This window comes from Pseudorasbora parva, chromosome 7 (genome assembly GCF_024679245.1).
Source record: "Pseudorasbora parva isolate DD20220531a chromosome 7, ASM2467924v1, whole genome shotgun sequence".
Lineage (NCBI taxonomy): Eukaryota > Metazoa > Chordata > Actinopteri > Cypriniformes > Gobionidae > Pseudorasbora > Pseudorasbora parva.
The window spans coordinates 32,889,242-32,914,528 of NC_090178.1; the positions used below are offsets into that span (position 1 = coordinate 32,889,242).

At 42.8% G+C, this 25,287-nt stretch overlaps 2 protein-coding genes across 6 annotated transcripts in view; one reads left to right on the forward strand and one right to left on the reverse strand.

Annotated features, from left to right (window-relative positions):
- myh14 (myosin, heavy chain 14, non-muscle) overlaps window positions 1–25,287 on the forward strand; it is a 98,785-nt gene that overhangs the window by 51,333 nt on the left and 22,165 nt on the right. For 3 of the 5 annotated variants that reach the window (XM_067449097.1, XM_067449092.1, XM_067449094.1), the window contains exons 7-16: window positions 636–683; window positions 1,829–1,921; window positions 2,023–2,086; window positions 3,680–3,778; window positions 3,901–4,044; window positions 4,144–4,358; window positions 5,600–5,752; window positions 11,799–11,972; window positions 12,076–12,249; window positions 12,344–12,458. In XM_067449097.1, the coding sequence (XP_067305198.1) occupies window positions 636–683; window positions 1,829–1,921; window positions 2,023–2,086; window positions 3,680–3,778; window positions 3,901–4,044; window positions 4,144–4,358; window positions 5,600–5,752; window positions 11,799–11,972; window positions 12,076–12,249; window positions 12,344–12,458 (1,279 nt within the window). The remainder of the gene's footprint in view (window positions 1–635; window positions 684–1,828; window positions 1,922–2,022; window positions 2,087–3,679; window positions 3,779–3,900; window positions 4,045–4,143; window positions 4,359–5,599; window positions 5,753–11,798; window positions 11,973–12,075; window positions 12,250–12,343; window positions 12,459–25,287) is intronic. The other 2 variants (XM_067449093.1, XM_067449095.1) reach the window with 1 other exon arrangement.
- Window positions 6,322–11,330, reverse strand: LOC137083273 (uncharacterized). Its single transcript, XM_067449098.1, has 2 exons — window positions 9,868–11,330; window positions 6,322–6,554 (listed from the first exon to the last, which is right to left on the reverse strand). The coding sequence occupies exons 1-2, from the start codon at window positions 10,987–10,989 to the stop codon at window positions 6,552–6,554; spliced, it is 1,125 nt and encodes a 374-aa protein (XP_067305199.1). The 5' UTR covers window positions 10,990–11,330; the 3' UTR covers window positions 6,322–6,551.

A 25,287-nucleotide genomic window follows, 5' to 3' on the forward strand; every position in this document is an offset into this window, starting at 1 on the left:
GCTGATAACAGTTCTGTTACATGGCTCAACGTTAACGATAAATAATACAAAATGCAATAATAATACAATAATAAAAATCTGTGGATCCGTTTGGGGCAGTACTTACAATATTTTTTCTGGAAACACAAATATATATGATAATTTATATGAATTATTATAATATTATAGATAATTAAATATGCACACATTTTATTTAAATTCTGGCCAATAACGATAATTATGCTATAGTCGATAACCAGTAAATAGTTTATATTTAACATCTTTGTCAAAAGCAAAAAATAAAGTAAAAATAAAATAAAAAATGAATTATTTGCTTTAAATATTACAATTTAATTGTAATAATTAAACTAATATAATATAGTATGTTAATAAAAAAAAAATAAAAAAAAGTGTTTTCACTTTTTCACACTACCCACAGGCCATTGTTAACTCTTGAATTATAAAGCTGTAAATGTTGGTGAATCCGTGTGCTATATACTTACAAATCTCAAAAAATCCTTTCATTTGCTTCTTTTCTCTAATATTTCAATTTCCGCTTTTCTTGTTTGCTCTCCCTGTTTGCTCTCTTTCCTGGGTCCTGCTGTTTCTTTCTGCTCTGGCTTTCTTTCCTCTTTGTCCTCTGCTCTGTGCTGAAGATGGATGGTACGCGCTCTTTGGGTCGTGGCAGTAGTGCTGTGAACAGGGTGAGTGGGGCCTTTTCTCTTCATGACTTGCACATCCGGAGTTCCAACTACAGCAATTCTAATTCACATCCTGCCACTTTAACCTCATAATGTGTGATATCATGTCTGATTAATGTGTTTGGATTTATTTATGGGTTTTTTGTGTTGTTTTTTACCATGTTTTTATGTTTTTGCTCATCAGTATGTTCTATTTTTTGTCCCCTGTGTTTTCAACCACCCCATCTCTCTCTATTTTTGTGGACTAACAGACTATGCAGTATGTGAGTATGGTTGTGTTCTAATGCTTCCACTCTGGGCCTGTAGGGGGTGCTGTATACATATATTAAAGCTTCGCTAGGGTATTTTTTGACCTATATAGACCATACTAGTCTATATGGATGAGAGCGAAACCTGAGAGCTTAGATGGAGGTGTTCCAGCCTGTACATGGAGTTTTTTTTTTTTTTTTTTTTTGGCTTTTGCTGAGCTGCATAATTATGAGTTTGCCATTTCAGCTGTGTGTCTTCGTGCGCCTGAGCTAGCTTAAATTTGAGGACAATTTTGAGGAAGGTCACAGTTCAGAAAAATCCTAATGACCTAATTCTAAACAAATAAAATGTACAGTTGCTTTAGGGTTTACTTAGGACAGTGGTTTTCAGTTACATTACATTTCAGTTACATTTACATTTTTTATTGAAAACTGCTATGAAAAATAGTCCTCTATACTTAAAAATATATATTTCTTCTAAATTTAAACATTTCAGGAAATAGAAAATAGCTTGTAAAATATATAAAATTATACGAATTGTTCACCCAAAAAACTGCCCAAATTTCTCTTTTTTGTGTCAATAAACAGCGATTTTAGAAACTGACATGAGCATGATTTGAGAACTTGTTTGCCACTCATGCTCCCATACAATACATCTGCACTCTTTTAGGAGGTTCGTTTCTTGCTGTGAAAACCACTAAGTTAATGTTTGGGTTATAACAACAATAGAAGTCTGTGGTAAGTCTCAGTTTAGTCAAGTGAATGCGTATGTTTTTGCAAAAGAGTGTGATGATGGTTTGGCTGCAGTCATATGCTGATGCTGGGCTTATGCTGGGCTTTTAGCTGAAATGTAGGCAATATTCCTCCACTGACACGCTGTTCTTTCTTTACCTTATCTAGGGGGAGCTGGAGAGACAGTTACTTCAAGCGAATCCAATCCTTGAGGCCTTCGGCAATGCCAAAACGGTCAAAAACGACAACTCTTCCAGATTTGTAAGCCCTGAAACAGCATGTCTAACTTTCATCGCATGAAGTTATATACTGATCACATGCTTTGATCTGGTCTGACATGTTTTCTTTTGTTTTTGTTTTAGGGCAAATTCATCAGGATTAATTTTGATGTCGCTGGATATATTGTTGGTGCTAATATTGAGACCTGTATCCTTTAAACATCCTCTACAAATGACTTTTACTCCAGTTAATTAATTAATTTAAAAAGTAATGGTAGTTCTAGTTGGTAACACACATGCAATAGCATGTCATAAAAGCAAGATTACAACAGTTATAACTGTAATTAAACTAAACTATAACTGTTCTATCTTCATGCATCATATTCTCTGGCTCTGATGGAATCTTACAACAGTTTCCACACGAGCAAATTATAGATTATCATGACAGAATATGCTAATCAATGACTTGAAGATAGTCAACTCCACATAAGCTACATAAATTCATCAACCAGCCATTCAGAAACATGAATGTTGCATTCTACATGTTCTTCTCCAATCTCTCCATCATTCTCCGACTCCGGTTTGAACATAAATCGACATTGACAAGTTTGACATTTTCAGTGCGTTTTCTATGCTAACTTCAGCTTTTGAAGCTCCGCTCTCTTCTTGAAAGGGGGCCGGGAGCAGCAGCTCATTTGGGACACACACAAAAATGGCAAATTTTGGCTCACCCTCAAAAAAATCAAAGTCTGAAACTGCTCCATTGGGCTGTGATTATGGGGCGTGTTTTAACCAAACCAGGAAAGACATCTATTGGTTAGACCTACAGCCAATCAGAGCAACAAAGCGACGCATTGCGGTTGTTGTCAAATGTCAACAGAGCTCAACTGCACTGTGTTGCCAAGTCCATGTTTTTTTTTCCACGGATTGTTTTCCATGTCTGCTTGTTGAAGCGACTATTGTGATATATAGACCCATGAATGTGAATTTTAACAGGCAACCTTGCCAAAATAACACACATTTTACCCCCCAAACACGTTTTTTTCTGGAGAACCCCCCCGAGAAGCTATTGTTTGGGTCTAGTAGTTGGTGCATTTTGTTGTAAAAACTTGGCAACCCCTGTCTGCATAGCCTAGAAATCTAGACGCACCCTAGCGGCAGCAAATCTAATCTGCCCGCGAGTGTCGTCTAGCAACTCTCAACAGCCTTCTGAGCTGTAATCCCCTAACTCTTGCCGGGCCAATCACATCGTGTATAGAGTTGGTGGGCGGGGCCATAATGACGACGGCCAAGTTGCGTTTGCGTGCTTCTAGTAAACACAGAAATTGGAGAACGGCGGTCTTTGACCGCGACTCTGGAAGACTTGGAGTTAAGCTTTTCTCTGAGAAAAGAACAAAGAACGGCACTGAAGTCATTCTTAAAAAGGGAAGATGTGTTCGGAGTTTTTGCTAAAGCCCGCCCTGATGATTTCATTGGTCTGAACAGTCTCTGTTCGGGCATGATTACTCCTCTATGGATCGAGTCCAGACCGAACCGACCGAGCTCAAATGTTGTGGGCGGGGCTGAGTTTGGCTGGCATCCAGGCTCATTTGCACCATTATTTAACAGACCAAAAAGCATGTCTTAAACCAGACGCTAATTTATGCTGCTCTTGGATAATTGCGTTGCTCATTTCCACTCCCGCCGGTACTTTTTTTGGAATTGCACTCTCATGCTAATTTCCCCTGTTTAATAAATCTGGCCCATAATGGACAGTAAACAAAGTGTGTATCTGTTTTTCATTAACCCGCATGCGTATCAGATCTGCTTGAGAAGTCTCGAGCCATTAGGCAGGCTAAAGACGAGCGAACCTTCCACATCTTCTACCAGCTCCTCTCTGGAGCTTCTGAGGCCATGAGAAGTCAGTAAAACACACAAAACTCTAAATGCGCACAAAAGACTGCTTCACAGTATACATTTTTTTTTTATTCTCTCTAATGGAAACATTATCAACGTGTTTATCTATTCACACTCCTTCTGTAGAGGAGCTTCTGCTGGGCAGCGCGGATGAGTACCGCTTCATCTGCGGGGGGTCACTTCCTGTTCCGGGTCAGAGTGATTCAGAAAACTTCACTCAGACAATGGACTCAGTGACCATCATGGGCTTCACCCAGGAAGAATCCACGTGTAAGGGAAATGGGTCTCCGATAGATCTTTCATAAAATGTACAACAACAACAACAAAAGATCCTTATGTCCATCCTGATCTCTCACTCTCTCTTTTCAGCGATGTTAAAGGTGATCTCTGCAGTGCTGCAGTTCGGGAACATCACGTTTAACAAAGAGAAGAACACAGATCAGGCCTCAATGCCAGATGACACAGCAGCGCAGAAGCTCTGCCACCTGCTGGGTATCAGTGTACTGGAGTTCAGCCGAGCCATTCTCACTCCCCGCATCAAAGTTGGCCGCGAGTACGTCCAGAAGGCCCAGACCAAGCAGCAGGTGCGTTCATGTTGTACTTTAAAAATACTACAGATGTACGCTGTAGACCGAGTTGTTTTTATATTACACTAAAAAGATTAACAGTGACTTAATTTAAGTATTCAAACTGCAGTCTTATTTCAGGGTTTTTAATGCATGTAAAGCGTTTGTCTGAGCCATTCGTGAACTGTTGCATGCCAAAACTTTGATATTTTGATCGTCACAGCTCCGCCTACAGTGAAATCTTATTGGTCCAAATACCTTCTTCACATGACTGTATTTTAAAATCAACATGATTTAAAAATCTACTCTTTACATTTCTCAATATACATTCTAGATTTTACTATGATGATTTATCAGAAATTCCAAAGAAAACATTTCTCAATTTGCAATTTTCATCAAAATGCACAATGTATCTTTGTTTCTTTTCTTTTTTTTAAGAAATTAATACTTTTTTCAGCAAAAAATATATATATTTCAAATAAATTCTGTTATTTCTATTTATCATAAAATGCTGAAAGAAAGGTTTCTACGAAAAATTATTTGCAGTACAACTGTTTTCAACATTGATAATGATAAGAAATGTTTCTTTGCTCTAAATCAGCATATTATAATGATTTTTGAAGGATTGTGTGACACTGAAGACTGGAGGAATGATGCTAGAAATTCAGCTATTGCATCACAGGAATACATTAAATTTGAATATACTGTATATTGTATAATGTAATGTATCCCTACAACACGAACACAACACAAGACTACGAGAAAGCACACAAACCGCTTGCTACACAATAAAGCTCAGGTGAACAGAAGAGCGTACAGCCCGAGCAATCTCGCAACAAGACAAAGCACACTGAGAAAGAGCAAATGCTCATCCTGTGAACTTACAACAGGAGTCAAACACACAGAGCATTAATGTCTGAATCCCGACACAGAACCAAAATCAAATTAGACCAAAATAGCTCACGTGGACAGAGCACACAGCCCTAGCGAATTCGGAGCCTCACGCTCATCATGACAAGACAAAGACAAAGCAGTGTCAGAGCTCTGTCACCAACCCAAAAATAAACTGACCGAAGTGACAGAACACTGACACTCAATGTTTCATGCTCAGTAAGTGTGTCCTGATTGGCTGTCATTTTGTCACTTAATGCAGCATTTCGTCAAGTGAGGACAAATAAAATGACTTGAATTTTGCGTTAATGATGCTGTTGGAGAGAAACATACATTTTTGTGAATTTTGCTTTAATGGGCATGTTCAGGCTGATTTCGCGATAGAGGCTTTGGCGAAGGCCACATATGAGCGTCTGTTCCGCTGGCTGGTGCACCGGATCAACAGAGCCCTGGACCGCAGACAGCGTCAGGGAGCCTCGTTCATCGGGATCCTGGACATCGCTGGATTTGAGATCTTCCAGGTGAGCCAGGGTTTTAAAGGTGTGCAGTTTCTGCAACACTAGTGGCACCTAGCAGAATTACAAAAATAAAGCATATTTTCAGGCAACCTTGCAAATACCCTTAGATTCATTAGACCCAGCTCAAACATCACAAACACAACTCTCACAGGTGTTTGTGAAGCCACATCTCTACAGGTAAAAGTAGGCCACGTTCAATAAGTTCCAACATTTTAGGAATCCATTTAGCTGTGTTGCTGTTGCCTTGCACTTCTGTAACCGAAGCTGAATGCCCTTGTAATGCGTCAGTCATGGGCTGTGTCCAAAATCGTCCCCTATACCTAGCCATTTGTAGTGCTGTCTGAAACCATAATGAACATTATTCAGTGCACTTATTTAATCCCATAATGCTCATTGGCTAGAAAATACCCATAATGCACTGTGAGAGCTGCACGCTGAATGAATTCCCGCGTCTCACCAGGAGATGGGGCGCAACTGAATATCCATCTATCCATTTTTCAACAGCTGGTCCAATGTTGCTTGTTTTCATTCACTCTGTAGCAAAGTTCGATATAATAAGGAAGGAAGAGGACAAGGGGTCGGCTGGACGGTTGATGCTTTTCTCTTTATTATAACTCAAAACTTTAGCAACACACACTGCGGTGTGGAATCTCATAAACAACGATCTCTCGATCACTTCCGGGTCGGCACTTCCGGCTTCCGGTTACTCAGTCTCTGTGAGGGGGGTTTGGCATCAACCGTCCGGGCTCTCTCTCTCCTTGATCTCCGGTTCCACTGATGTTTTATCCCCTCTCCGCGCTCATTACTAGAACAAGAGACAGGTGTTATTAATCTGCTTCCAACCCACTCACGTACCGCTTGTCCCGCGGCTCTCTCTCCCGCTGCAGACCTCGCTGAACCACGCCCCCCTTGCCACATACCCCCACCGCCCGACTCAGGCCGGGGAGCCGTCCGGCCTGCAGCCCCCCCCCCCCCCCATTTCTGGAGAGGAAGTCGGCCACAGCCATCTGAGCACCCGGCCTGTGGACCACCTGGAACTTAAAAGGCTGAAGAGCTAGATACCAACGAGTGATCCGCGCGTTGGTATCCTTCATGCGGTGGAGCCATTGGAGAGGAGCGTGGTCCGAACAGAGGGTGAACTCCCGCCCCAGAAGGTAATAGCGGAGGGTGAGAACGGCCCACCTGATGGCAAGGCACTCTTTTTCGATGGTGCTGTACTTAGCCTCTCTCTTCGAGAGCTTACGGCTAATGTACAGCACCGGCCGCTCTCCCCCCTCCACCTCCTGGGCCAGGACTGCGCCCAGCCCCCTGTCCGACGCGTCAGTCTGCAACAGAAAAGGGAGAGAAAAGTCAGGGGAGTGTAAAAGCGGCCCGCCACATAGAGCAGCCTTAACTCGGGTGAAGGCCTGCTGGCACGGCTCCGTCCATTGGACCGTATCTGGTAGCCCCTTTTTAGTAAGGTCAGTCAGAGGGCTGGTGAGGTCCGAATAATTTGGTATAAACCGTCTATAATATCCCGCCAGCCCCAAGAACTGTCTTACCTCCTTTTTGGTCTTGGGCCTCGGACAGGTTGCAATTGCGGCGGTCTTATCAATTTGGGGACGCACCTGCCCATGACCCAAGTGGAAGCCCAGATACCTTACCTCCACCCGCCCAATTGCACACTTCTTCGGGTTGGCCGTGAGCCCCGCTCCCCTCAACGACCTCAAGACCGCCCGGACATGCTGCATATGCCGCTGCCAATCGTGACTGTAAATCACGATATCGTCCAGGTAGGCAGCAGCATATGCGGCATGGGGACGCAAAATCCTGTCCATGAGTCGCTGAAAGGTAGCGGGTGCCCCGAACAAGCCGAAGGGAAGCGTGACGAATTGGTGCAATCCGAACGGCGTGGTGAAGGCCGTCTTTTCTTTGGACAATGGAGACAAGGGGATCTGCCAATAGCCCTTCGTTAAGTCCAATGTCGAATAAAATCGAGCCGTGCCCAGCCGATCAAGCAACTCGTCAACCCGCGGCATTGGATACGCGTCGAATTTCGACACTGCGTTCACCTTGCGGTAGTCCACACAGAACCTGACCGAGCCGTCGGTTTTAGGAACCAAAACGATCGGGCTCGCCCAGTCACTGTTGGACTCCTCTATTACTCCCATATCGAGCATTGCCCCTAATTCTTCCTGAACTACTTTTTTTTTGTGTTCAGGTAAGCGATACGGCCGGCTGCGAACTACCACGCCCGGCTCGGTCTCGATATGGTGCTGAATTAAGTCGGTACGTCCCGGTAGGGGCGAGAACACGTCGGCGAATTCCGCCTGTAGCTTTGAGAGATCAGTGAGTTGGGACGGTGAGAGGTGATCTCCCCCAGGGGCCAATGCGACCGATTGTGCTTTGATGCTCGCCTCTGGCCCGAGATCATCCTCTCCCCCGATCACCGTCGCCAACAACACTGATTCCACCTCATTCCATTTCTTCAGGAGATTGAGGTGATATATTTGCCGTGCCCCGTTCCTATCGGACCGTATCACTTCATAATCGAGGTCTCCAACCTGTCGTGCGACCTCACACGGCCCCTGCCACTTCGACATTAATTTAGAGCTCGATGTAGGGAGTAATACGAGCACTTTCTCTCCCGGTGTAAATTTGCGTAGTCTCGTACCCCTGTTATACGACCGGCTTTGGCGGTCCTGGGCTTGCAACAAATTCTCCCTAGATAGCCGCCCCAAGGTGTGGAGTTTTGTTCGCAAGTCCAGCACATATTGAATTTCGTTTTTGGCCAAAGAAGGTCCCTCCTCCCAAGTTTCTCGTAGGACGTCCAGCACCCCCCGGGGCTGCCGTCCGTAGAGAAGCTCGAAGGGGGAAAACCCCGTGGAGGCTTGCGGGACCTCCCGCACAGCGAATAAGAGGGGTTCTAACCACCGATCCCAATTTTTGGCGTCTTCCTGTACGAATTTACGGATCATGGATTTAAGAGTGCGATTAAATCGTTCGACCAAGCCGTCTGTTTGTGGGTGATAGACGCTTGTCCGAATCGATTTGATGCCCAATAACCCGTATAATTCGCTTAGTGTGCGTGACATAAACGCCGTGCCTTGATCAGTGAGGATTTCCTTCGGAATCCCCACTCGGGAGATTAAACGAAACAGTGCGTCCGCAACACTCTTCGCCGAGATGTTGCGGAGAGCCACTGCTTCCGGATATCGTGTTGCGTAGTCCACGATAACTAGCGCAAAACGATGTCCGCGTGCGGATCGCTCTAATGGCCCGATGAGGTCCATCGCAATTCTCTCGAAGGGGACCTGCATTAATGGAAGGGGGCGCAATGGCGCTTTTGGGGAGGCCAGTGGATTCACCAACTGACATTCAGGACAAGACGCGCACCACCTGCGCACATTGTCGTGAATGCCTGGCCAAAAAAATCGGGTCATTAAACGATTCAGCGTGGCCGCCTGTCCCAGGTGGCCCGCCATTGGGTTAGAGTGAGCCGCCTGGAAAAGCATTTCCCGGCGGCTCTTTGGTACTAACAACTGGGTTGTATCCACTTTTGTCTGAGCGTCTTGGGTCACTCGATACAACCTATCCTTAATTATGGCAAAATAAGGATACGTGACGGGCAAGGCGGGTTGAAGGGACTGACCGTCGATAGTGCGGACCTGTTGGAAAGCATGTTTTAGGGTATCGTCCTGAGACTGCTCCAGAGGAAAGTCATCGCGGTCCGAGAGAATCAGTCTCTCGACCCCGCTCGGTTCCTCTGAAGCCGTCACCGAGGGCCCCGTATCAGTCTCGCCCACCTGCACCCGCACCGCCCCGTTCCTAGCCTGGTTCCCCCAAGCGGCATCCGCGCATATCGACCCCAATAACGCCGGAAAGGCGGGCCAATTCGTCCCCAGAATTAGCGGATGCCGGAGGTGGGGACTAACCGCCACCTCAACACTATGATTTTCTCCCCTAAACTGTATCGTGACTGGGACCAGCGGATATTCCACCACATCCCCGTGCACACACCGCACCTTAACCATGCGGCTTGTATCCAATGCCCCAGGCTGCATCAGGCTTTGATGGATCGAGGTTTGGTTACATCCTGAATCCACCAAGGCCTGATATGTACCCCCCTTGATACTCACAGGAACTTGGTACTCTCCTGCTTGATCAGGGGTGGTCCGCTGGACGTCCGGGACCCGGATCATTGTCCCGATGTCCATCATTGGACATCGGTCCACAAAATGGTCCGGGTCACCGCACCGCCAGCAGGCCAGCCCAGGCCTGCCCGCCGCCCCGGCGGCGGGGAGTGGGTTGGAATATGAGCGCGGAGGGGGGGTGGAACCGGAACCGTTATCCCCGCCCGACCCCAGCAGCCCCGCCCCCCTGGGCGGGGCCCTCGAACTCCCGTATTGCCCTGGGCCCATTCCACCCCGACCTCTGGGGGGAATACGAGGGGGCCCTGGAGGGCGGGACCTAGGGAGAGGGACAGGAGGAGAAGGAGAGACAGAGGGGGGAGAGAGAGAGGGAGAGGTTAGTCGGGGTTCGCCGACCCCTGGGCACGCCACCAGATGGTCCTCCGCCAGGTTGATGGCCGTCGTCAGCGACGTGGGCCGGTGGCACTGGACCCACTCGGCGGTCTTCTTGGGTAGCCGAGCGATGAACTGCTCCAGTACCACCAGATCGACGATGTGGTCCACGTCGCTTCCACCGGCCAATAGCCATTTGCGGCAGGCGTCCCGGAGCTGGTGGGCCATCGCGAAGGGCCGGCCGGTCTCCCCCCACTCGAGCGAGCGGAAACGCTGACGGTGCTGTTCGGGGGTCCGACCGACCCGCTGGATGATGGCCCTCTTCAGATCGTCGTAATCCAGGAGGTTCGCCACCGGCAGTTGTTGGGCGGCCGCCTGGGCTTCTCCGCTGAGCAATGGAATAAGGCGCACCGGCCACTGTGCCCGGGGCCACCCGCAGGCCTCCGCCGCTTTTTGAAAAAGGTCTATGAAGGCCTCGGGATCGTCCTGTGGCCCCATTTTGTGGAGGGGCACGTGGACCGGTGCGCTGGCGAGCCCGGCGGCTTCGGTGCGAACCTCCCGGTCTATCCAGCTCCGGAACCTCTCGCGGTCCTCTTGCTGGCCGCGGACGATGGCCTCGAATCGACGCTCCTGGTCCGCCCGCAGCTCCAGCATGGACTGATGTTGTTCCTGGTGGAGGGCCGCGAGAGAGGTGATAATGTCCGCAAACGGCGTGGCGGAGGGCGTTGGAGTAGTCATGGCGGCGGCGCGGTCCTACTTCCTTCCCGGGTTTCGGCACCACTGTAGCAAAGTTCGATATAATAAGGAAGGAAGAGGACAAGGGGTCGGCTGGACGGTTGATGCTTTTCTCTTTATTATAACTCAAAACTTTAGCAACACACACTGCGGTGTGGAATCTCATAAACAACGATCTCTCGATCACTTCCGGGTCGGCACTTCCGGCTTCCGGTTACTCAGTCTCTGTGAGGGGGGTTTGGCATCAACCGTCCGGGCTCTCTCTCTCCTTGATCTCCGGTTCCACTGATGTTTTATCCCCTCTCCGCGCTCATTACTAGAACAAGAGACAGGTGTTATTAATCTGCTTCCAACCCACTCACGTACCGCTTGTCCCGCGGCTCTCTCTCCCGCTGCAGACCTCGCTGAACCACGCCCCCCTTGCCACACACTCCTTCAAGTGGATTATATTAGTGGAGTAATGTAGGGTATAGTGAATGAGGTTATATGGGGCAATATTCTAACACAGCAATGGTCTCACCCCAGCTAAACACCCTCTGGCCACGTCCCAAACTCACACTATTAGTCATCATAGAGATTGACAGATCTGTGTGGACCACTTTTGTGTTTACACTTTGGTGGAGATAAACTCATGAATGGGGATCTTCACCTTTAATGTCAGTTAATTATTGTCTGTAATTATCAATCAATATAGCACTTTTACAATGACGATTTTTTCAAAGCAGCTTCACAGTGTTAAACAGTACAATATTGCAACAAACATTTGAATTATTCAACTGATGAATATATTCTTTATGACTCTCTCTCAATAGCTGAACTCATTCGAGCAGTTATGTATCAACTACACTAACGAGAAACTGCAGCAGCTGTTTAATCACACCATGTTTATACTGGAGCAAGAGGAGTATCAGCGAGAGGGCATCGAGTGGAACTTCATCGACTTCGGCCTGGATCTTCAGCCCTGTATCGATCTTATTGAGAGACCGGTCAGTGTGTGTGTGTGTGTGTGTCTAGATCTTAGTTCGCTGTCATACAACCTGATCTGACTTTCAGTGTCTTGATAGTGTTTCTGATTGGTTTGGTCCATAGGCTCATCCTCCTGGTGTGCTGGCATTGTTAGATGAGGAGTGTTGGTTTCCAAGGGCAACCGATCGCTCATTTGTGGACAAACTGTCAGCTGAGCAGGGTTCACACTCAAAGTTTATGCGGCCCCGGCAGCTTAAAGAAGAGGCAGATTTCTCCATTGTACACTATGCTGGCAAGGTCAGATTTTTTTACTACCTTAGGCTCTCCATTTCTATGTTTTCTGTTCAACATGAAGTCAAAATGGACCCTGTTTACTTTCTTATTCTGTCAGGTGGACTATAAGGCAGATGATTGGCTGGTGAAGAACATGGATCCTTTGAACGATAATGTGGCATCTCTCCTGCATCAGTCATCTGATCCCTTCATCTCTGAGCTCTGGAGGGAGGGTGAGGGGAAGCATGTTCTTATGCGTGTGTGTGTGTGTGTGTGTGTGTGTGTGTGTGTGTGTGTGTGTGTGTGTGTGTGTGTGTGTGTGTGTGTGTGTGTGTGTGTGTGTGTGTGTGTGTGTGGTAAATCACTGCTACACTAGTGAAGTTGTTTTATTTTTACACTGGTAGGTCCTTAATAGACACTATGCGGTTCAGAGGCAGAAAAACAAACAAATAATAAGGATAATAATGAATTAATATTCTAAAAATAAAATAGTAATGAAGATGTTATTAATATTGTTTATAATACATTTGATTGATATAATATAATTATATAAATTAAGTTATTATAATTATATCATTGATTATAATAAATGTTAGGTTCTAAAACAGATAAATAAATAAGTAAGTAAGTAAATAAATAAATACATATTTTTATTAGTTATTAACATAAATTATCAATTAATTAATTGCTTAATAAAATTAGAAACTGGCACAAACAATACAAATAGTGAAACAGCTTAATTACAACCTTACATTTTTCAGAATAATTGAAGGCATGATATACTGTATAATTGTGTTATTCATTAATAAATGTTTAAATATGTAATATTTAAAAAGGAAAATATACAAATTATTATTAATAATAATAAAATAATTATAATAATAATATTTTTTGTTTTAAGTTTCAGGTTCAGAAGCAGGAAAACAAACAAATTAATAATATTTAAATAAATAAACAAATATTATTAAAAGCAACATCAACAATAAATAAAATAATTGCTTGATACAATTAGAAGCAATAAACAGTAAAACAGCTTAATACATGTTTCCAGCCCAATCAAAGGGATGATATATAATTGTAATTTATTAATAAATATTTAATAATGCAATGTTAATAGATTTTTTTAGTTGATTACTAATATTTAACCCTGTAATCTAGTATGTGGGTCAATGACGAATAAGGTTTTCAAGATCATTTTTTATTTTTTTTAAGCAAAATGGTTTTAAAATGCATTTTTATGTCCAAACAAATGTTTGATGTTGCTTCATATTGGTTTTACAGCTTTTTAGGCAGCATTAATTCATTATTAAACAAGATTTCTGATTTTACCACCCAGAAAATGTCAGGTGGTGCGACCATATATTCATTTAAATAAATATACATTTAATGTACTTACCACTACTGAGAACTTGTAAATATCAGTCCTTGTAGTGTCTTAAATGCATATTGCATTGTAAATTCCCCTTTCATTTCTTTATTTGTTGTCTTTTTTATTCCAATTCATATAAATGGCTACTTTTCTATGTGTTCAAACACCAATTTTTCGATAAGGAGTTTTTATTTTTGTTTTTAATTGTTAAAATGGTTTGTATATGTTATATAAAGTTTTACAGTTATATTTCTTACTTTATTTTGCAATTGCAGTGGAAATTGATACATTTAAATGAAAATATGCTGGTTGCACCACCTGACCATGACCGGTCGCACCACCTGACGTTATGATCAATAAAGATTGATATTTACAAAATAAAAGTAAAAATGTCAATGCATTTTATTCTGATTTCAATTGCCTTTATTTTAATCCTCAGACCAATTTATGTAACTCAGTAATATAATAATATTTCATTAACAAGAAGTGCAAAACAAAACAGACAAAACCTCAAGGAACAAGTTAAATAAATGAAAACATCTTTTATATGGAACTAGTGCAAATATTGGGCCCAGAATCTATCAATCTATTGTTCATTCAAATAGACACATTAGTAACAGTAAGTCAAGATAAAAATAAATAAATAAAAACATTTGATTATCGATTCTTTAGAACGTCTCCGTTACGTATGTAACCCTCGTTCCCTGAAGGAGGGAATGGAGACGTACGTCGAACGTGACCAACTGAAAGGGAACTAGAAATTTAAAACATTTCTATTATTAACATGTAATAACTGTGTAATTACCACAAAACATAACATCTTAACTTGAGTTGTAATCTATCTAGATGTACACAAAACCTTGCTTTTCTTTTGGCAAGGTACTCTGCCCTTGCAACTGGATCACTTTTTAAAGGTGTCATGAACTGGCTTTTTTATTTTTATTTATACTGTTGTCTGAGGTCAACTAATGATGTTCGTGTGGTTTTTACATTCAAAAACATCATAACTAATAAGTGATAGTCTACTTTCTACACTGGTTTTGAGGCTCTCTCTCCTGTACGCTGGGTTTTGATGGGCGTGTCACTGGAGACTTAGAAGTAAACGCTGTCAGTTCATTGGAGGGAAAGATTGTTTTGAAAGCGGCAACCAGAATGATTCTCTCGACCACAGGGCTCGAGAACATCTTTATCAAACAAACACAATGATTTATTTCTCATCCACCCACGATTGATTGAAATATTATTTTTGTATTGCTTGGCCTGCCCGATCGGTGGATAGAAGCACAAACTGCACACACACACACACATGGATGTGCTTATTATTCTGTAGAGGCGTGTTTCGTCAGTCGATGATGTCAGGATGAAGCACAAGACCGTTTGCTGGGCCTGGTGTTTATAAAAGCTTTTCTTTGACTAACAAGGAAGTTTTTAGCTCTGAAACTTACAGGATATTCTTATATTACCATGACCTTTTATATATCAAAAGCTCAAGGGAAAGCTGATTTCTCAATTCATTACCCAAATTAATCAATTAAATTAGCTCTATGTTGTGCTCTTTTCTCCTTGCTTGATAATGGCATCTACAAAAACAAATGAAAAATATAGCTGCAAGCAGCAATTGTCGGGGCCAAGCGCAAAGAAGAAGACAAGACATGCCAGCATGGCTGGAAGTGTCAAACCAACTGCAACAATGAGCCATTAAAGAATTATTAAGTTGATTTTAGGCAAAAAAGCAATACAATTTTAAATACAGTCAATAATAATGATTTAATGGTTTATCATTTTCGACCAATAGGTGGCACTGTTACTAAACTGATGTGGTGTAGTCAGATTGAGGAGACAATGACACATGCAAAGTTTGGTGTCAATATGTCGAAGCATTGCAGAGATACAGCCTCAAGAGTAATTTTTGCATCAGAGCTCAACTGCGTTGCTGTGGTATATGACAACTGTTTTGTCTATCAACACGAAATCCATAATTATTTGTTCACATGGTCTGAAGACGGTACAATTTAATTTTGGTTAAAATTGGACAAACGGTCTAGGACGAGTTTGAAAAAGTAGGTTTTTAACCAATAACAAGATAGAGGGCAGAGAGGTTTGCCAAATATGGGAAAAATTGGTATCTATGTTCTCGGCATGAGCCATAGAATGATTTATAACCAGTCTCATTGCAATAGGCTAATTTAATCAAAAGTTATTAGCATTTTTGTACACTTTATTACAACTTTTGACCACAAGGTGGCGTTGCCCGAAAACCTTTTGAGTACCTTCAGGACATAGAGCAGAAGACACGCAAGCTGTGTCCCAAAGTGAAGGGTGCGCACTTCCAAGGCCATGCACTTCGAAGGCCAGACCAGGCCACGCCTTCAAAGTGCACGAAGTGCACGAAGGGCGAACCGAGGGACAGGCTTGCCAGGTCTGAATAATAAAACCCCTCCAATTGTTATTCAAAAGTATCGGAATCACAGCCAGAATGGACCAAAATATCCCAAAATGCGGGGCGCGGGCAGTAGAAATATTGCTTAAGTAAAGGCAACTTAACCTGTGGACTATAGGCTACAAACACCCCAAAGCAACAGTAGCCTAAATGCAACCCCATTCCAGACTTGGCAACAATGAACCAAGCGTCTGACAACTGACAGCGCACGGTCGTGAGGAGATTTTAAAAAGAGAAATGGAGCATATACTACTACTTATATATATATATATATATATATATATATATATATATATATATATATATATATATATATATATATATATATATATATATATATATATATATATATATACTTTTTTTGAGCTTTCTATTGGGTTTTAACATGCTTCAAAGCCTGCGACGATGGGCTGGACCATAAGCATGTAAATATAATATTCAACTCATCATCTCAGATGCATTTTTATGGCATGCCATGCAGCCGTCGACCGATTCGGCCCCGCAAAGCTGCGGACAGTGGAAATATGCACTCATCCCAGAAGATGATGTCCCGCAGGCCTTACCAGAGTCTCTATTGTGCATTATTCCCCATCCCGGTCCAGCTCCAGCTTCTCCCGCTCAGCGCAATGAAAGTGTTGAAAAGTGTTTTCTTCTGGTTTGGCTGATAATAAAAATTTGTTATTTCTAATGTTAAACTTAAGTTATTTTATTGGTCTATAAATAGGCTGTAGTTGTAAAAAGCCTACGTAGGCTAATAGACCAATTTATTTTCATTTACACATTTTCTTACATGACAAGAAAATATATGTATAAACATAAATGTGTTTAATGTAGCTACAAATTATAACGTGCATTACAAAAATAATAGCTAGGCTATAGAAAAACCACTTCTCTTTAATTTAGCCTACGTTTGAAGTTAACGAAAATGAACAATAGACAGCAGTTCGTTTAATTTACAAATAACTTGCATAACAAATAATAAGCTAGCCAGTTAAATTGTTCTGTGTCGGCCACGCATTCAGCCTTTGGAGGATCGATGTTTCGTTGACCGTCGTCAGTGAACATTCATTCATTCATTCATATAGGCTATAAACTTTATATAAACTTTATTTTAGCATCTAAGTCAGCAGTTTCCGTTTGTTTGTATTTTTTCTTATAATTCTGAGTGACAGATGTCACATTTGATTTAGCCTATTTCTCTGTGATATTTGTTTTAGTTACGGTGTTGACATAGGCTACAGCAGGCTGTAAGAAAAATAAATGATTGCAAGGACAATTCCTATCCAGTGTCTCTCTTTCTGTAAGGGAAATTTAAAAGATAGATTCAGGAAACAAAATCTAATTTTAGCTGGATCAGTCGGGTCGGGAATAAAATAATTTATTGCGGGTGAGCATGGAGTGAATTTTCCGCGAGCGGAATGGTGCGGTGCGGAATAGCGGGAGCAGGACGAAAATACAGCGCCGCGCAGATTATATTTTGAAGGCTATTTAAAGAAAGTGTATGGGAAAAAAAGAAACAGCGAAAAGGGTGATAATGGACTGATTCCTCTTCTTGAGATAATGGTTGAGAAATAAATAGCATTTAAAAATTGGGGAAATTAAAGTTCATCTTGCTCAGGGCAGGGAACTGGGAACTGTGTGAATGCACTAACGTTGAACGTTTTATTTACTTCTAGCGCTTGCGCTGTTGTGTTCAATAGTACCCAGGCTACACTTGAGTTACCGACCGCTACCGTCTGTAACTGGAATCTGATCGAGTGCCGCGGGAATGCGGACCAGTCAAATCCTGTAGTCACCAGTGTGCTATGAATTCTGGGATAGGGAAGGCTGCGAAGTTATGGGAAGGTCCCATCTGCTGTACCCTTCCTTTGCCTGAGAACCGAAGGGCGCATTTTGAAGTCGCTCATGAATTCCGGCAGCCTTCGTCGCACCGCTGTGACGCAATCGCACTTCAAATGCGGCCTTCAGAGGTGCAGCTCTCCCTTTGGGACAGCCTACCTAGTGCCGCTGTGACGTAATCGCACTTCAAATGCGGCCTTCAGAGGGTGCAGCCTTCACATTGGGACAGTCTTCGTAGTGCAGGTATGACGTAATCACACTTCAAATGCGGCCTTCGAAGTGCGCGCACTTCACTTTGGGACACAGCTATACTGAGTTTTGTAATTATACACTAATGCATTCGTAAAGTATAGCATATGCATTTTATACCCTAATACTGCATTGAAGTCAATGGGAATTTCATGTTTTGTTCTATTATAGCGCCACCAAGAGGCAGAATCCTACCATTTTTTATATGTCCTCAGAGTGAGCCCATACATATGTGTGACGAGTTTGGTGAAAATATCTCATTTTGCTTTGGAGTTATAAACAGTTGTATGAAAAAAACACGTAAAAAATGACTGACACCTGACTTTGGTTGGATTTTACTACCCCTTACTATCAATATTTTGACATTTGGGAATTAGTGTATAGCTATCGACCTATGTTTCCGAACTTCCGGGCGCTGGTTTCGTCTCGATCGGAATGAAAATATAGAATGAACTACTATTAGATATTACATATTTTAAGAAGTAAAATGAGTTTTAAAAGGAAGGGACATTTAATGGGATTTGTATGTTTCATTTTATTGTTGTGGATTTAATTAGGGCCCGAGCACTGATGGTGGCTTACATGTCAATATTTAGTCAGTTATATTGTCACCTGTGGGCAAGAGTAAATTGTGATTAACTACTAATTAAGATTGAACCAAAACAACATCATATTTGGTCAGTCTAATAGTTAATAGACTTAATGATGTTAAATTTCAAAGATCTTGAGTTTTGTTGAACTTCGTGTACGTGGTATCCTGACAAAGTCTGATGTTTCGGCAAAATTTTAGTTATTCATAGTGCCACTAGCTGGTCAAGTCGCCTTTATTTATATAGCACTTTTAACAAGTCCAGTTTCAAAGCAGCTTCACAGTTTTAACAGGAAAATAATGCAACAGATTTTGTACAACTGCTCTGTTGAAAATGGTGATGTTATCCAGCTAATTTCAATTATCATGTAGTGTCAATGCGGGCAGATCAGTAATATAGTTGAAATTTAGGTCTCCCCAACTGATCAAGCCAAGCCAAAGGCAACGGTGGCAAGGAACCAAAATTCCTTCAGGGCCAGGATGGAGATAAAAAAAATCTTGGGAGAAACCAGGCTAAGTCGGGGTGCCAGTTCTCCTCTGGCCGACGAACAAACAGTGTATGATTATTATTTTGCGTATAACAGTGTATGATTATTTTTTACCTTTTAAACTGGCAACATTACAGTTCAGAAGTCATATTAGATAAATAGATATTCGTAAGATCATTTGATAGATTGGAGTTGTCGTGCCGGAGACAGGTTTATAAGGATGTCTTTTCGAGTCTGCATTTACAGGGCAGAGTTTAATTGACACACTCTCTTCAGACATTTCAGGGATGCATTGGTCATGTCCTGGCACAGGTCCACCCTCTGATCAGAGTACAGCCCAGTAGCAGGAAGTGTGGCAAATACAAATGATTAAAATAGTCCTCCTATTTTTGTATACTTAAATGCATATTGCCCACCGTGCTCTGTGTTCCTACAACCACAAGGTAGTGGTGGCACAGTTGCGAGGACCCTTTTATTCCTCTTGCAGCTTCAATGTAGTTTTGTATTTTTTACTTTTTGGGACCTCAGGAAGAGTAGTCACTGCCTAGGTATTGGCTAATGGGGATCCAAATAAACAAATAAACTTCATAGCTTTTTTAGGTGTCCTCAAAGGGGTCCATAAATATATGTCAAATTTGTTGTAAATATCTAATTTTCTTTTAAAGTTATAGCAAAATATATTTGAGAGCATGGGCTGCATTGATTGGATTTTTTTTTTCTTCCAAAATTTTGGCTTTGTTTTGGTCATTATTGTTTAGCTATTGACCTATGTAAGTATTCAGAATTTCCTATTGTGGTTTTGTTTTAATTGGACTAACTGTTTCCTACATTCGCAAAGGTTTTTTAGGTGCTAAAGAACACCTTTTTACAAACCATAAGGTGAAACCAGGAATGTTTGGTATTATTGGACTCGGCAAGGATTCAGGAGTCTAATGAGGTGAATACTGTGAAAAACACTGGCTTGAAAATTCTCAGGCTCCTTCAGGGCATTGCGCCAATGAAGTATGCTTTGTTTGTGATACGCCATTGTCCTCATAGACTATCATGGCACCAAGGATAAAGACAGTGAATGCCCATTTTCATCTGACTAATGTTTGGGTGCGTATATTGCCAGTTTCATGAGTTTTTCCCCTGTTATAGCGCCAGCAAGTGATCAATCGTTGCGATTTTTTTCATGTGATCTCAGACTGATCTCACTCACACGTGACCTTAATTTGGTGGAAATATCTCGTTCTGTTCACAAGTTATAGCCATTTTATTAAATAAGGTCCCGGTCACATCAAACATTTTGGCTCCCCTTAGCAACCATAAATCAAAATGTTTTTTTTTTTTGTGATAATTATTGATAGTCTCTCTCCAGAGAACATTTCTGCAGTGGTTTGGTTCCGATCAGTCAAATAAGCTGGGAGTAATTTGCAAAAGTAGGTTTTACAAAAAACCTAAAATATCTCGAAATTGGCGCCTGAAGGGCGAGCAAATCCAAGATATGCATTTTGTCCGTCTTGAGCCAAGGATTCCAGCAATATAAGACACTCGAGGCTAAGCCTTACGGTTGAGGAGTTATGAGCCGTTTCGTACTTTTGGTCGCCGTTTCGTACTTTTGATCATGACATAGGCGTGCTGAGTTTGGTGAAAATACCTCATTCCGTTCACGAGTTTTAGCCAATTTAGTAAAAGGGGCTACTCCCCCTTCCAACGTTTTGGCTGCCTTTAGGGTCCAGGAACCCAAATTTCCGTTTTTTTTTAATGACTTTTGACAATTAGACTCCAGAGAATCTCGCTGCGCTGGTTTGGTTCCGGTTGGGCCAAAAACCTAGGACTAGTTGGCAAAAGTAGGTTTTGCAAAAAACCCGAAATACCCGAATTTTTTCCCACTATTCCGAGCCAATCCGGGGCATGCACTTTGTCCGTCTTGAGCCAAGGATTCCAGCAATATAAGGCACTCGAGGCTAAGCCTTACGGTTGAGGAGTTATGAGCCGTTTCGTACTTTTGGTCGCCGTTTTGTACTTTTGATCGCTGTAGCGCCCCCGTCAGGCCGATCGGGGCGGGCTTCGGTGACGTCTGCAGTGGTTGTGAGTACTACCAGCCCTGAAAGTTTCAAGTCTCTACGACTTACGGTTTGGTCTGCCCGAGCAGTTTTAGCTGGAAAATGATGCATCATGGGGAAATAAACAGTTCCAATAGGGTTTCAGCCTGACGCCTGACTTTGATTGGATTTTACTACCCCTTACTATCAAAATTTTGAGATTTGGCCTCATGACTGTGCCTAGCGACCTATGTTTCCGAACTTCTGACGCTGGTTTCGTCTCGATCGGACCAGTGGTTTCGAAGATATCGGCTAATTTTCTTAAAGCGCTAAATTACAACGGTGCACAAACCATACGCCGAAACCTGGCAAGTGTGGTATCGTTGGACTCGGCAACGATTCAGGAGTCTAAAGAGATGAGTCCCGTGAAAATAAGTCAACCACACCCAAAGTTATAAGCACTTTTTTAAAAAAATCTCAACTAGGTGGCGCTGTTTCGAAACTTCTCAGGCTACTTCAAGGCATCGTGGTGATGACCCATGCCGAGTTTCGTAACAATCCGTTCATGCGTTCATAAAATACAGCATTTTGGCACATAATTCAAGATGGCCGACAGCCAAAATGGCCGACATGGTAAAATTGGACATCAGTCGAGTCGGCATGACGTCTCGAATCTGACGAGACCACTTTTGTGATTTTTGGGCAAACGGTTCAGCAAAAAAAAGCAAAAATAGACATTTTTCCTATCTCCGGGCCAGTAGGTGCCGCTGCGCCGAAACGCAGCAGGTTGCCTCAAGACATGCTTGTGCCAACATGTACCAAGTTTAGTCTGAATACGATAAAGCGTTGCGGAGATACAGCCATACGTCTGTTTTTGCAAGCGCTACGTAAAATTTGTTTGCGCGTTTAACGGAAAAGATTTGACGAATCAACTTGAATTCCATAACTTTTTGTCGACAATGGCTGAAGATGATCTGGTTCCATTTTCGTGCAAATCGGACGAACAGTCTAGGACGAGTTCGCAAAAGTAGGATTTTGGGGAAATTCAAAATGGCGGGAAACATATAATGTCGGAAATGACGTCATAGGGTGTTTTCGGATTGGCAGGAGCTCAGAAATCTGAGGAAACAAGAATTTTGTTTCTAGCCCTTAAGGTTCAAAAGTTATTAGCATAAACATGAGTGTAACTTTGGACAGGTGGTGGCGCTAGAGGGATTGAGTTGGAGCCACCAAAATTGGTGTATTTAATGTTGGGACTGCCCTCTATCAGAATGTCAAATCGTTACAACTTTCCCGCAAACGGTTCTATGGGCTGCCATAGACCTCCATGGCGGAAGAAGAAAGTGCGACAACGGTTTCAATAGGTGCCTCCGCACCTTCGGTGCTTGGCCCCTAATAAAAAGGCAATAAAAAGGGTATAAAAAGGCCTATAAAAAATAGACCATAGGGTTTGAGCACTTGAGTTTTGAGCTGCTGGTTGCTAAAACTTTATCAAGCCTGGTGACATGTGCATCGCAGAGGTCAAAGGTCAATTTTTGCATTTTCAGCTCATTTATCATGAAAATGGGGTGTTTTTATTTATTTATTTTTTTACCTTTTAAACTGGTATGCCTCTACTGATGGCCCGATCTCCGCCAAAGTTTGCACGCGTCTTTACAATAATGCGGCGCACATGCCCAGCCGATTTGGTGAAGTTCTGCGCAGAGCAGGCAATTTTTAGTCATTTAAATGTCAATTTGCATAGGATAATAATAGGGCATTTGTTTTCACCAATTTAACAGTTAAAGCGCCCCGGCGGCCATAAAAGTCTGCAAGCCTCTTTAGGGTCACGTGACGCATGCGCACGCGTGATTTCGTAAAGCTGTATGCCAATCAGGCAGGAAGAGGGCCGCTTTCAGGCCTTTAATGGGATTTTCCATAGAAATACATCATTTTGACCCCTTTTTAACCATTATAGCGCCACCAAGTGGCCGGTCCCCACGTCCTTTTTCACTTGGCCACAGAATGAGCTCTTACATAGGCGTGCTGAGTTTGGTGAAAATACCTCATTCCGTTCACGAGTTTTAGCCAATTTAGTAAAAGGGGCTACTCCCCCTTCCAACGTTTTGGCTGCCTTTAGGGTCCAGGAACCCAAATTTCCGTTTTTTTTTAATGACTTTTGACAATTAGACTCCAGAGAATCTCGCTGCGCTGGTTTGGTTCCGGTTGGGCCAAAAACCTAGGACTAGTTGGCAAAAGTAGGTTTTGCAAAAAACCCGAAATACCCGAATTTTTTCCCACTATTCCGAGCCAATCCGGGGCATGCACTTTGTCCGTCTTGAGCCAAGGATTCCAGCAATATAAGACACTCGAGGCTAAGCCTTACGGTTGAGGAGTTATGAGCCGTTTCGTACTTTTGGTCGCCGTTTCGTACTTTTGATCGCTGTAGCGCCCCCGTCAGGCCGATCGGGGCGGGCTTCGGTGACGTCTGCAGTGGTTGTGAGTACTACCAGCCCTGAAAGTTTCAAGTCTCTACGACTTACGGTTTGGTCTGCCCGAGCAGTTTTAGCTGGAAAATGATGCATCATGGGGAAATGAACAGTTCCAATAGGGTTTCAGCCTGACGCCTGACTTTGATTGGATTTTACTACCCCTTACTATCAAAATTTTGAGATTTGGCCTCACGACTGTGCCTAGCGACCTATGTTTCCGAACTTCTGACGCTGGTTTCGTCTCGATCGGACCAGTGGTTTCGAAGATATCGGCTAATTTTCTTAAAGCGCTAAATTACAACGGTGCACAAACCATACGCCGAAACCTGGCAAGTGTGGTATCGTTGGACTCGGCAACGATTCAGGAGTCTAAGGAGATGAGTCCCGTGAAAATAAGTCAACCACACCCAAAGTTATAAGCACTTTTTTAAAAAAATCTCAACTAGGTGGCGCTGTTTCGAAACTTCTCAGGCTACTTCAGGGCATCGTGGTGATGACCCATGCCGAGTTTCGTAACAATCCGTTCATGCGTTCATAAAATACAGCATTTTGGCACATAATTCAAGATGGCCGACAGCCAAAATGGCCGACATGGTAAAATTGGACATCAGTCGACTCGGCATGACGTCTCGAATCTGACGAGACCACTTTTGTGATTTTTGGGCAAACGGTTCAGCAAAAAAAAGCAAAAATAGACATTTTTCCTATCTCCGGGCCAGTAGGTGCCGCTGTGCCGAAACGCAGCAGGTTGCCTCAAGACATGCTTGTGCCGACATGTACCAAGTTTAGTCTGAATACGATAAAGCGTTGCGGAGATACAGCCATACGTCTGTTTTTGCAAGCGCTACGTAAAATTTGTTTGCGCGTTTAACGGAAAAGATTTGACGAATCAACTTGAATTCCATAACTTTTTGTCGACACTGGCTGAAGATGATCTGGTTCCATTTTCGTGCAAATCGGACGAACAGTCTAGGACGAGTTCGCAAAAGTAGGATTTTGGGGAAATTCAAAATGGCGGGAAACATATAATGTCGGAAATGACGTCATAGGGTGTTTTCGGATTGGCAGGAGCTCAGAAATCTGAGGAAACAAGAATTTTGTTTCTAGCCCTTAAGGTTCAAAAGTTATTAGCATAAACATGAGTGCAACTTTGGACAGGTGGTGGCGCTAGAGGGATTGAGTTGGAGCCACCAAAATTGGTGTATTTAATGTTGGGACTGCCCTCTATCAGAATGTCAAATCGTTACAACTTTCCCGCAAACGGTTCTATGGGCTGCCATAGACCTCCATGGCGGAAGAAGAAAGTGCGACAACGGTTTCAATAGGTGCCTCCGCACCTTCGGTGCTTGGCCCCTAAAAAGATTAATTTAAAGATGCAATATGCAATTGTTTTAGTATCAGTGTTGGTTATTCTTGAAGAATATGATTTTTAGATGGACAATGTGCTTAAATGGTTACCCATACCATCATAAAATAAAATAAAAATATATATGTAGATTGCACCGTTAAACAACTTAATATCTTACAGAAAGCTTTATACATTTATTCAAATGTATTTAATATATTCAAAAACATGAATTAACATGACTT